This window comes from Xiphias gladius, chromosome 18 (assembly GCF_016859285.1).
Source record: "Xiphias gladius isolate SHS-SW01 ecotype Sanya breed wild chromosome 18, ASM1685928v1, whole genome shotgun sequence".
Classification (NCBI taxonomy): Eukaryota; Metazoa; Chordata; class Actinopteri; order Istiophoriformes; family Xiphiidae; genus Xiphias; species Xiphias gladius.
Genome location: NC_053417.1, coordinates 4,094,669 through 4,108,696, shown reverse-complemented (window position 1 = coordinate 4,108,696; position 14,028 = coordinate 4,094,669). Strand labels below are relative to the sequence as shown.

Genomic DNA, 14,028 nt, shown 5'->3' with positions numbered 1-14,028 from the left:
TATAGCATTTTAAAGCCTTTTCATTTGGACATATGACTCTGAAATTATTGAAAATTAGGAATCATTAGGTCGGAGAAATCCAACTCATTATTTTTTAATTAATATTACTAGTGCTGACAAATCAAACAAACATGAAGTCTTGGTAATGCTAGAATTATGTCATTTGGTTCTAATTATAGAGAAAATAGGAATTTCCTTGAAAGACAAGCTCCCTTAAAACAAAAGTAAATATTCATCCTCTATTTATTTATTAATGGAAACTTTATTCTCCATGTATATTGAATTATACGTTTGCTTGTACACATTTTTTGCACGTTTAGCTCATCTGTGTGTATCAACTGAATACTGTTGCATTATGGATTAGTAAAATAAACTGTTACAGATATCTTCTCTTTTCACATTTTGTACCACTTCATGGCTCTCAAGCGCACCACATCTTGGGGTCACGCAGTCTTCAGCACACATAAGTCTGGCAGATCAGACTCGCACCCATATTTCCTTACTAAGTTACAGAGTTCAAATTCCTGTCATTGAGAGCCACCTGAAAAGAACACATACAATAAATACACACACACACACACACACGCACACGCACGCACGCACACACACACAAACATATCATGCCGGTAGTACGACTTCTCATACAAACACACAGGCATACAGGTCACCTCTCTGTTTGAAGAAGTCCACATTAATATCAAACTTGCTCTTTGAATCATAGAATATTTTACTCAAGCTTTAAGTACATTGTTTAAGTTTAAAAATATTGTTTTGACATTTTTTGCTGAGAGGTGTAAATAGTGTATGTTGATTTTCAGATTACATTCTTTGATAGCCATGTTTGTGACTGACTAAGAATGTTACAAGAGTATTATTTCACCACACATAAAACATTGGAAACTTTATCTTCATGTATATTGAATTATCGTTTGCTTGTACACATTTTTTGCACGCTTAGCTCATCTGTGTGTATCAACTGAATACTGTTTGCATTATGGATTAGTAAAATAAACTGTTACAGATATCTTCTCTTTTCACATTTTGTACCACTTCGCTGGCTCTCAAGCGCACCACATCTTGGGGTCACGCAGTCTTCCCAGCACACATAAGTCTGGCAGATCAGGCTAGGTTACCCATATTTCCTTACTAGAGACACAGAGTTCAAATTCCTGTCGTTGAGAGCCACCTGAAAAAGAACACATACAATAAATACACACACACACACACACACGCTTACGCCGCATACTTTATACGCGCACACACACAAGCATATCATACCGGTATACGACTTCTCATGACACACAGGCATGGGTGCACACTCTCTGTTTGAAGAAGTCCACATTAATATCAAACTTGGTCTTTGAATCATAGAATATTTTACTCAAGCTTTAAGTACATTGTTTAAGTTTAAAATATTGTTTGACATTTTTTTTGCTGAGAGAGGTGTAAATAAGTGTATGTTGATTTTCAGATTACATTCTTTGATAGCCATGTTTGTGACTGACTAAGAATGTTACAAGAGTATTATTTCACCACACATAAAACATTGGAAACTTTATCTTCATAGTGTTAACGGGTAGAAGCCTGGCAGCAGACCTTGTGTGGCAGGGGCCTCCAAACCCCCCCAGCGCTGACTGTGTCTCTTCTTCAGGGTGATGTCCAAGCGGGATGGGGTGAAGGAATAGCTGCACTGCTCAGGCTGGATCAGGTTCCTGAAGCACAGGAGGGAGAAAGGTAGACAGGTCAGATTAAAAGATAAATGGCAATTAGGTGATGCCACCTCTCACCACCACTCTGTGACCAGTGTTTCACCCACTAAAATGTGTGGTTTGTTATTTATTATTTTACCATAGTTAATGTTTTAAAGACATTTTAAGCATTTCAATTGTGACACACAGGACATCAACTACCTTGAATAACTCATACAATGGGAATGATCAGACATCTAGACATTGTGGTGTTTGGAATCTGAAAAGCAACCAATGCTTAATCGATGGCTTCCATGAGTATTTCATACTCTGATGAATGTCTCAAAACAATCTTTGCCTTACACACCATTCACATTTGAGCCAAGTAAGCAACAAATAAGTAATAAAAGTAAGCAATAAAAAGAAAAACATTTGTACATAGTGAACTGTGATCCCAGGTCAAATCCAGTTTTTGCCATTAGTACATGAAAGGTACCACTTTATTATATATGTTTGACCTGGTGCAGCACTAGAGTTATGACATTGCTTTTGTTTATTCATGGCTCATGAGGCCCATATAACTGCTCCAATTCGTTGGCGATATTGAAGACACTGGCTAGGTTTCCTGGAACAAATCAATTCAGCATACTTATACAGTTAGTCCACAGAACCACACAGGAAAACGCCCAGTCTCTGCTCTCTCTCCACTGCTCATTTAAATACTGAGATTTTTAAATTTGAAAATCAATTTGGAAAAACAGATGACTGGCTGCAGTTAATGTAACAGTTACCTGAGTTTAACTTGCCACTTGAAGACTGTGTTTGGTCCACAGTCTGTATGAAACACTTAAGAAAGTTTGCATCTTTAAAAGGAGGACACACGGAAGGACACACGGAAGGACACACGGAAGGACACACGGAAGGACACACGGAAGGACACACGGAAGGACACACGGAAGGACACACGGAAGGACACACGGAAGGACACACGGAAGGACACACGGAAGGACACACGGAAGGACACACGGAAGGACACACGGAAGGACACACGGAAGGACACACGGAAGGACACACGGAAGGACACACGGAAGGACACACGGAAGGACACACGGAAGGACACACGGAAGGACACACGGAAGGACACACGGAAGGACACACGGAAGGACACACGGAAGGACACACGGAAGGACACACGGAAGGACACACGGAAGGACACACGGAAGGACACACGGAAGGACACACGGAAGGACACACGGAAGGACACACGGAAGGACACACGGAAGGACACACGGAAGGACACACGGAAGGACACACGGAAGGACACACGGAAGGACACACGGAAGGACACACGGAAGGACACACGGAAGGACACACGGAAGGACACACGGAAGGACACACGGAAGGACACACGGAAGGACACACGGAAGGACACACGGAAGGACACACGGAAGGACACACGGAAGGACACACGGAAGGACACACGGAAGGACACACGGAAGGACACACGGAAGGACACACGGAAGGACACACGGAAGGACACACGGAAGGACACACGGAAGGACACACGGAAGGACACACGGAAGGACACACGGAAGGACACACGGAAGGACACACGGAAGGACACACGGAAGGACACACGGAAGGACACACGGAAGGACACACGGAAGGACACACGGAAGGACACACGGAAGGACACACGGAAGGACACACGGAAGGACACACGGAAGGACACACGGAAGGACACACGGAAGGACACACGGAAGGACACACGGAAGGACACACGGAAGGACACACGGAAGGACACACGGAAGGACACACGGAAGGACACACGGAAGGACACACGGAAGGACACACGGAAGGACACACGGAAGGACACACGGAAGGACACACGGAAGGACACACGGAAGGACACACGGAAGGACACACGGAAGGACACACGGAAGGACACACGGAAGGACACACGGAAGGACACACGGAAGGACACACGGAAGGACACACGGAAGGACACACGGAAGGACACACGGAAGGACACACGGAAGGACACACGGAAGGACACACGGAAGGACACACGGAAGGACACACGGAAGGACACACGGAAGGACACACGGAAGGACACACGGAAGGACACACGGAAGGACACACGGAAGGACACACGGAAGGACACACGGAAGGACACACGGAAGGACACACGGAAGGACACACGGAAGGACACACGGAAGGACACACGGAAGGACACACGGAAGGACACACGGAAGGACACACGGAAGGACACACGGAAGGACACACGGAAGGACACACGGAAGGACACACGGAAGGACACACGGAAGGACACACGGAAGGACACACGGAAGGACACACGGAAGGACACACGGAAGGACACACGGAAGGACACACGGAAGGACACACGGAAGGACACACGGAAGGACACACGGAAGGACACACGGAAGGACACACGGAAGGACACACGGAAGGACACACGGAAGGACACACGGAAGGACACACGGAAGGACACACGGAAGGACACACGGAAGGACACACGGAAGGACACACGGAAGGACACACGGAAGGACACACGGAAGGACACACGGAAGGACACACGGAAGGACACACGGAAGGACACACGGAAGGACACACGGAAGGACACACGGAAGGACACACGGAAGGACACACGGAAGGACACACGGAAGGACACACGGAAGGACACACGGAAGGACACACGGAAGGACACACGGAAGGACACACGGAAGGACACACGGAAGGACACACGGAAGGACACACGGAAGGACACACGGAAGGACACACGGAAGGACACACGGAAGGACACACGGAAGGACACACGGAAGGACACACGGAAGGACACACGGAAGGACACACGGAAGGACACACGGAAGGACACACGGAAGGACACACGGAAGGACACACGGAAGGACACACGGAAGGACACACGGAAGGACACACGGAAGGACACACGGAAGGACACACGGAAGGACACACGGAAGGACACACGGAAGGACACACGGAAGGACACACGGAAGGACACACGGAAGGACACACGGAAGGACACACGGAAGGACACACGGAAGGACACACGGAAGGACACACGGAAGGACACACGGAAGGACACACGGAAGGACACACGGAAGGACACACGGAAGGACACACGGAAGGACACACGGAAGGACACACGGAAGGACACACGGAAGGACACACGGAAGGACACACGGAAGGACACACGGAAGGACACACGGAAGGACACACGGAAGGACACACGGAAGGACACACGGAAGGACACACGGAAGGACACACGGACGGACACACGGAAGGACACACGGAAGGACACACGGAAGGACACACGGAAGGACACACGGAAACACAGCAGTTGGTTTAAAGATCGCACAACAATTTTAATACAAAGACTGCTGCATTCTCAAAACCTTCTCAACACACCTTCCTGTTGCTTAATATCCAGAGAAGGCTCCTCCTTCGACTGGTCCCGCTTCTCCTCACCATCACAGCTGCCCTGCCTCTGGGCGACACCGGATGACAGGCCTTGTTTGGCAGCCAGACCTACAGTCGGTACTGGTACGGTCTCTCTTGATCCAAGCTGCTGGTGGACCAAAGTATCCTGCTCTGATTCCTGCTCAACAGGCTTTTTCTCTGGCTCAGAGTCTGTTCTATCTCCCAGCCTTGCAGGAGAAGCAGAGTCCACTCCGTTGTTGAAGCCGACAGGTTTGAGGCAGTCACTGGTGCTGATGGGAGCTGCTAGTTGGCTTTCATTGCTATGCGTTATTGCTCCAGACCTGTCTGAAGACTGGTTTTGTTTCTCTGCCAGCTGAATCAAAAAAAAAAAAAAAAAAAAATTACTTAATACCTCCAGAGAAGAATTTCAAATCCCTAAGGCCTTAGAGGTATTGGAGATTAAGTGAATATCTAAGAGCAGTGGATTCAGAGGTAAACTTTGGCTTCAGTGTATGTGTGTGTGTGTGTGTGTGTGTGTGTGTGTGTGTGTGTGTGTGTGTGTGTGTGTGTGTGTGTGTGTGTGTCTCTCTATATTCTTTGGCTGGTTTCCACAACTCTCGTTCTCCCTTTCCTCACTGCAGTTATCAAGAAGAAAGCAGACAACTTGATTCCAGCTCAGACCCAAGCCATGTACAGTACCGCACCAGTTAATTCTTTTTTGAGAGCTGAGGCATCAGCAAAGTTGCCTTTTTCCGACATTAGATGTGTTGAAGACACCTGACTACGCTACACACAACAGCCAACGCAGAGTTATCTCATTTCTGGTTTACTCCTCTTTTATCAGGCAAGCTGTTGTATGAACAAACTGCAAGACTGGTGACAGATTCACAACCAACACAGGCACTGAGCTTGTTTGCAGAGGCAGTAATTAGGTAGGGTATTTGTTGTTTGACTTGTAATTTTATTAAACAATAGTGTTCAATAAAGTTACAAGTCTCTTCCAAGTTCTAGGGAAACTTGAAAAGGCAGGGCCCACCCAGGCCACATGGTGTTATTGGCTGTAACCTTATAAAATCATAGTGCTGAATGATTTGAAAGAATTATCCAATTGTGATTTCTTTCTATAAATTTAACTCCAGTCCCGTAATTGTAGACTATGTACAATTACATAGACTACGTCAATAAAACAATGCAGTTCCTTACTGCTGGGATTCAAACAGGGTTCAGTCAGTCTGAGAAAAGTTTACTTTCAAGTAAAACTGAAAAATTGACCACTTAGCCCACATTTATTATATATAATAAAATTACTCTAGAGGTTTAAATTATAAATTGTATTTATTGATAACAGTTAAAATATCAATTGATGATAGCTACATAGTAATGTAACAATGACAAACTAGTTATGAACAAATTTGTTCTCATTTACATTATTTTATGACTATGATGTGACTTGTTGAATAAAATTCAACATCTGACAGTTTTAGAGCTGACATGATTAAATGCTTAAAACCACCAGTCTGCAACCATTTTATTGAACAATTAATAATTAAGTAGTTTTTGTTACTCAAAAATGACAAAATTGCCCCGGCTCCATCTTCTCATACGTTTATATTTTATAGTTGACTTCTGTGATAGTAAACAAAAAAACAAAAAAAAAACAACAATATTTAATTTTACACTGAAAAACCCCTAATGTTACATGTGACAGCTCTGCGCTCCAGCTGTTCTGGTAATGTTAGTTTCACAAACTGACATTTAGTAGTTCTATGAGTTTTTGTTTTTGTTTTATAGAACAATATAATGTACTGTGTGACTGAAAATTCTAACGTGGCTAATAATCACAGACTAATATTAAGTGTTCACGTACGTTATTGAACAACAAATCAGCAAAATTGTAAATTTCTCACTGGAAAAAAAATTAAATACATTTTAAGAACCACAAGGTCACAACTTTTCTCACCTGAGTTTTGTTGGTATGGCTGGCAGCAGCAACAGCAACTCCAGGTTTCTGTTCCTGACCACTGCCTAGTCTCTCTGCTCTGTTGTCTCCATCCCTGCATTGTGTCTGTGGGCTCCGACCAGCGGGCAGATGTGTGTGTGGAGCTTTACCATTGGACTTGACAGAGTGTGTGTCCCTGTCAGCAGGTGATGTACTCTCCTTAGTGCTCTTGGGCAGCCGCATAATGGTGCGCTTGGCACTGGGTTCCTGAGGCTGCTGCTCGCCTCTTGTTACAGTAACAGGCTTGCTGGTGGGGGCTGAGCCTTCTCCAGCTCCACCTTTCACTCCTACAGAGTCCATAGTGGCCTTGTCGCATGCTGGTTTGTTTTTAAGACAGCGCTTGAGACCCCGTTCAGCTTTGCCACCGCTGCGTCTCGACTCGCCGTGTACAGGTGAGGATGGAGGCTGGGGATGAAGTTGTGGCTGTGGCGAGGAGAGTTTGGGTTTTTCTGATGACTCCAAGGCAACGGGCTTTATCTCCAGTTCTTTGTCTTTTTTGGTCTCTGTGGGTGCAGCCTCTTTCTCCTTCTCCTTCTTGTTTGACTGAAGCAACACAGACAGAAGCACAGCCATTTTATCATTTAACCAAAGGCAGACTGAGCTGAAGACCCTGATTAAAGTTTGAATGCCACTAGTTATGACACTTATTGTGCCATAACTAAAATGACACATTTTCATGAAATAATCAAATATTATGCAAAAATAGTACTTTCAAATTAAAAACAAGACACAAATGTACTCACGTAAGGACAGAAAGAAAAAAAAAATCATCTTATGTGACTCACCTTAAGCGATGGCCAGATGTGAAAGGGAATCTTCTTGTGCATGATCACATGTAGGAAACCTCCCTTTTCCTTGTACTGGACTCTGCTACACGAGGCCTCAATTTCCTCCTGCAACTGGCAGCTCCACTGCCGTCCATCTGAAAGATGAAAACATGCGTACAGATGTTATTAGAGCAGGACTGGACCTATACACTCAATATAAATAGTACAACTGCAGCAATGACAAGCTATTGGATTCAGATAAGATTTTAACACATATGTTTAAGTTAAAACATATGTGCTTAACATACAAAATCTTCAGATTGGTTCAAAGTTCAACAAGGCCTAAACCCAAAACCACAACTGTTCTTCTTTTGTGATTTTATGTTAATAAAATTCAACCTACTTTTTTTTAATTTATCCTCCACGGTTGTATGTTCTGTTTTTGTTAAATACTTTATTGTGACTTACCTGGGAAGAACACATGGCAGTGTGTATCGGTGAAGGTAGTGTTGATATCCTCTATCCTCTGCACCCCCTCCCCACAGCGCAGTCTGACAGTCACTTCGTTGACATTCTGCTTCCAGTCCACAAATACATCTGAAAAATGCAAAGGAACAGAAAGTCACATTGATGTGAAAAGGAACTTTGGGGGAGTAAGAAAAACACTTTCACTCTGCACCATGATCATTAGAATACATTCAAAAATATTTGTCACAAGCAACTGCATGCGCAGCAATGACACTGCAGCAACATTTTCAAGATCAAATAAGAGAATCCCATCTGGCAAATATGCAATTAGAGAATTTAAAAAAAAAAAAAACTGCGTTTAAGAACAATGGTGCACATACTGTCTCTTTGCTACCCTGAGCGAATACACGCGAACACACACACACACACACACACACACACACACACACACACACACACACACACACACACACACACACACACACACCTGTTCACAAATTTGCACAGGCCATATCATTGCACTCATATGCTCATGTGGGTCAGCTCAGAGCACTCGGGCAAAGACTGAAGCAGACAGTACAGTGAACTCAGTAATCACAGATGGAACATCTAAAATTATCTGTGCCGCACAAACTGTATGCCTAATAACAAATGCATGAAAGCAAATGATACAGGTACAATCAAGATCGGAAACTCAAAAAAACAAAACAAACATACCATTTTTCATGATGACCTCAAAGTCGTGGCAACAATTGAAAATAAAATTTCATCCCAAAAAGAAGTAGGAGCAATAGATGTCCTGCTGGCAAAGAAGTCATGTATGGATCATGCAGATGCCTGTATTACTATTTAGTCTTCAACAATGACAACGACTACAGAACCTCAACTTTCCCACCATCATGCCGTCACCCTCTCTCAAATCACTCGATCACTCTAGAAAGGTCACAAGCAACACCCAATACCTTCCAGCTGGTAACAGTTGTATTCCCAGTGGAGCCATGCCCCAGGGTACTCTCATGACTGGGTACAGCATCAGACTGACATTCATGATATGAACACGTTATTAACATAATGAAATACTTTGAGCTTCACGGCCACTTACGCAGATGAACATAATTTAACCCAGAAAGTTTATTACTGCCACAAGAAAAATGACACATTGGACTTGCCATTTCTATCCGCACCTCAGGGTAAAAATTAAATAAAATAATCTCAACACAAATTTTGTATTTCAAGTACAGTAGTATTGTTTAATTTGTATTACCATAATTATTATTGCAATAACAGACAAGGGACACCAAATATAACCTAACTATGTTTAAGTTAAATTATTAAACCAATAAATTAAAAAAAAAAAAAAAAATTTAAAAAAAGATATATTTAACAATTCAATATCTCTGTATTAAGAATATAACCTCGGTGTCAGAATTACTTTAATTATAAGTTTCCGATGATGTTTCATACAGTTTTAAATAATCTTTGTATGATATCTGTGTCTCAAATGTCGCTAAGCTAGCTAGTGTTTTCGAGTCAGTCTATAGTGAGTCTTTCAGGGTTAATCAGCTTTAAAAGTGTTTGGTAAGTCCAGTTTAACCTGCTGGAGTTTCTGAAGGCATGTAACATGTTCTGCTGCCACAGAGCAAATCAATTCATGATGAGTGAGGTTTCTTAGTTTCTCCCAAGGTCTTTACTGTAGAAATGATCCTGGGAGAAGATCCGTAAAGATCTGAACGAGTTAAGTGTGTCACAGATGAAGACTGAAGTCTGAGAAAATCATTATGCAAGCGCAACAACAGTCAGAGAAGAATCGTCTCGCTACATAAACTCAGTCAGCTGATTAGTGGCCACTGGGAAAGTGAGCTGTCTACAGACATCCAACTGAACAAAAATTTTGGCAAGCAGCCAAACTCTGTTACATTGTAATATGGCTATGCGAGGATGAAAAAAATTGTAGTTCAAATCCATTCACTGCTAGTCTAGTTTTACCAATGTTGTTTTGTATGGTGTACAGTGCAACCACTCAAAAATGTCAAAGATTACTTCAGGACATAGTGCTCACTTCATCAGCAGGCCAAGGGCTTATTGGAAATATGATATTCCTTGCATCAGCATTTCTGCCTCCAGGGGTGAACCAGTGTCAGGCATATCCAACACATGAAGCAACACAATTATAGGTTTGAGTAATTTAGTCATTTACATTGCTATCTCAATACTGTAATGATTTCTGTACAGGACAAATAATGGGTCAGGAAGTAAGGTTGTTTTCCATTTGAACACCTACAGAAATAAATAAGCAGATTTTTTCCTAATAGTGAACGGAAGGGGGAGTAAATCCAAGGATGGACACCTTAAGCAAAGGGAAAGCACATCTTAATGCACCCACAATAAATACTTCCAAAGTCATATAAGATAATATAATGAGTAGCTCCGTCTCTAAAAACTCCTACACAGAACAGGTTTTACTGAGTTCTAGAGGTAGATGTTGGAGCCAAGACATGACATAAAACATTATAAAGGAAAGCTGTACTCCACATCCACATATGCCCATGTGAAATTCAAAAAGAAAAAAAATTGATGAGAAACATATCCCACAATAAATGAAAAGTAAAGTACGTACAATGTAGTCAGCCCATACGAAGAAAAACTTTCAGGCAGCGGTATGATTTGCAAAAAAAGGGGTGAAATTAACAGCAAAGGAACAACTCTGGAACTAAATAACACAAGGCTGCATGTTAGTGTTAACAGAATGGTAATTACACAGCGTTATTTATTCTTTTGCTCACCCAAGGCGGGCGAAAACTCGTCCCTTCACTGCCGCTGATTGGTTCTGACCCTGGCATTTTCTCCTAACCCTACCCATCTCACCACTCATTTCACCACTCCTCATGCCTAAACCTAACCAACCAAGCCAGTGAGAGACATGGTAGAGCATGTCTTCGCCCACCTCGGGTGAGAAAAAAAACATTTATGATCACACATAACTGTAAAATGAAGACTTTTTGCTCTCTGCAGACTCTGAATAACTGAAGTGAAAGGTGTTAAATGTTTGAAAGCATTGTGTAAAACATTTTTACATAAACATGTAGCACAATTTATATCATAAATGTGTTGAATGACTGAATGAATGACAACAGAATTATGCTCATCACTTTAAAGCTGTAACACACCCATAACAGAGATCTCTATCTAGATGTGTTTTCCTGATAATGATGCCAAATTATAGGCCTAGCATTTATACCTGTAGCAAGTTTTTACTTTTCAACTTTGTCCACACATGACAAAGTAAAAGCAGAAAATCCCAACATTTGAGAAGCCGGACCAAGGTAATGAACTATTTTGTTGATCTGCTAATTGATCAATCAACTAATAATTTCAATTCCATCTCAATATATGGAAAATGTAAGTAAGCTGTAAGGGTAGATAACATCTAACATCTGATAGAGTTGACATCTACAGCAGCCACCATGTGTGTCATAAATGAGTCAGTTTTCCTATTCATGACTGACAAGTTGTTTTGCTTTGAGTACAACAGTGGTGAGAATAAATCAAGACTATGAGGGACAATTAAGAGAAAACAAAGAAAAACAACTCTGCACCCGTATAATGTATAAACAAATCTAATGTGGCATTGCTTTGTTTACTAGGCAAATATGGCATAGTATATATATATCAGTAAATCTTGTTATTATGCAAGTGGCTAATTAGTACTAGCAGTTGCTGTTTAACAACCAAATTATGTTGTTTAAAAAGCTTTGTTTAAAAAGGTGTCCCATCAAGTTTTCCTGTAAACAAACAACAGTTATGTTTATATTCACTATTTCTAACTGCTATACAAAAGGAAAGTGGACTTGCTTGAGGTTGCCTTCGTTTGGCACTTAGAAATACCATGACATAGACTGAAAATCATTCTTCACAGATGTTTATATTCAGTATATCTCACCAAAACACATTGTGTGTATTCTTGAGGTCTAATAAACATGTTTTACCCATTTCTTTTCCTTATAAACATTTACAAAGGCTGTTTTTTTTGTTTTTGTTTTTTTGTTTGTTGTTTTTTTAAAATGGTGCATTGTTTACATCTATCCTGCAGCCAGTTTCAATTGCATAACACTGACGACAGGATGTGAATCCCCTCACCTGCTTGCTTGTGCGTTTTACAAACAAAACAGGGACCCACTCTCAACAACATTGCGTTCCATTGCACTACAAGTGTGGAGATTTTGACCCTTTTTAATAAAGCACGTGTACAAGGACACATATGCACACAGGCAACGCAATACATTTTCCTGTCATCATTTTCACACTAAGCCACTGATATACAGTTAGTAGCAGTAACATACAAAGAAGCATAGCAATGGACTAACAAAGGCAACAAAGAAGAAAAAGCACATTGCAAACAAGTATACATGGATGTAAACAATGCAAAATTTTAAATATTCAAAAAATCAGCTTGTAAATACGCATGTTATGTGGAAGGGCCGGCATTCAATATTTTTTGTTTGACCTTAAGGATATGCACAATATATTTTCGTGAGAAACTGTGAATGTAAACATAACTTTGTTTACAAGAAAATTTCATGGAACACCTTTAATATAAGGATGGTTTTCTTTGTACATTTTAGGTACTTCTTAGATTTCTAGTGAACAACAAAATACACTCAGCTTCTCAGCTACACAGGTGTTCTACAATTGTCAAACCGGTCTATACACTGCAATGTAATGCAAGTGGAAATGATCTTCTATATTTGCATGATGCATAGTTTATAATATAGTAAAATGTTTATACTGCAGTGTAGTTATTACTAGGCCTGTCAGAAGTATTACATAATCGCCTGATTGTGATTATTTGAGCTGACTGCATTCATTTTGTATAATGGTTGGAATCATTTCAATTCATATGGAAAAAAAAAAAAAAAAACAGCTGGATGAAAATAACAGAAAGGTCTTATTTCCATCACTATTTCCACATTGTTTTCCACTGTTTGAGGTTTGACTGGCACTCTCTTAATGATGTCATTTCATTAAGCCCCCTTCTTCTGTTTTGGTTTAATGGCACATCAGTGGAGAATTAGCGTCACCAACTGTTTATCTGGAGGCCCTTAAGTTCTAATATTTTACCGACTGCATTTCGATGATCATCTATTGACATTAAAATCATGGGTTTAGTTGCAAAGCCAAACACCACAGCACTGCTGTGGGCGCATTTTGGTTTTAAGCCAAACGAAAAAGTAGAGCCCAATAACTTGGAGGAGGCACTTTGTTGGATTTGCAGCAAAAAGGTGGCGGTCAAAGTGCGCTAATATAATAAATCTAAAAAAAAACATCTACAGTCCACCACAGGCAAGTGTCTAAATATAAATGTGACAGTAACAGATGGCATACGTTAACAGATAGTGTAATGTGGTATATAGACAAAGAAATGCAGCTGTTCAATACGGTTGAAAAACCAGCATTTAAAGAAATCCTGCAAAAGTCTGACAAGCAATACGAATTACCAGGACAAACGTACATTTCCAAAACTGCAATCACCAACCTGTACATCGAGACAAGGATGACAGTCTCAAGAATTTAAAAGAAATTGACAAGTTTGACAAGCAAGTGAGAAAGAACGCACAGCTCATGCCTTGGGACTGTGTAGGACTCTGGT

The 14,028-nt window shown here is 41.6% G+C and overlaps 1 protein-coding gene across 1 annotated transcript in view; it reads right to left on the bottom strand.

Moving 5' to 3' along the window:
- Positions 1-14,028, bottom strand: part of usp19 (ubiquitin specific peptidase 19) — a 31,700-nt gene that overhangs the window by 15,069 nt on the left and 2,603 nt on the right. Inside the window, 6 exon segments of the mRNA XM_040152211.1 lie at positions 1,597-1,712; positions 2,480-2,534; positions 4,983-5,520; positions 7,108-7,689; positions 7,932-8,068; positions 8,382-8,510. Of these exon segments, the coding sequence (XP_040008145.1) occupies positions 1,597-1,712; positions 2,480-2,534; positions 4,983-5,520; positions 7,108-7,689; positions 7,932-8,068; positions 8,382-8,510 (1,557 nt within the window).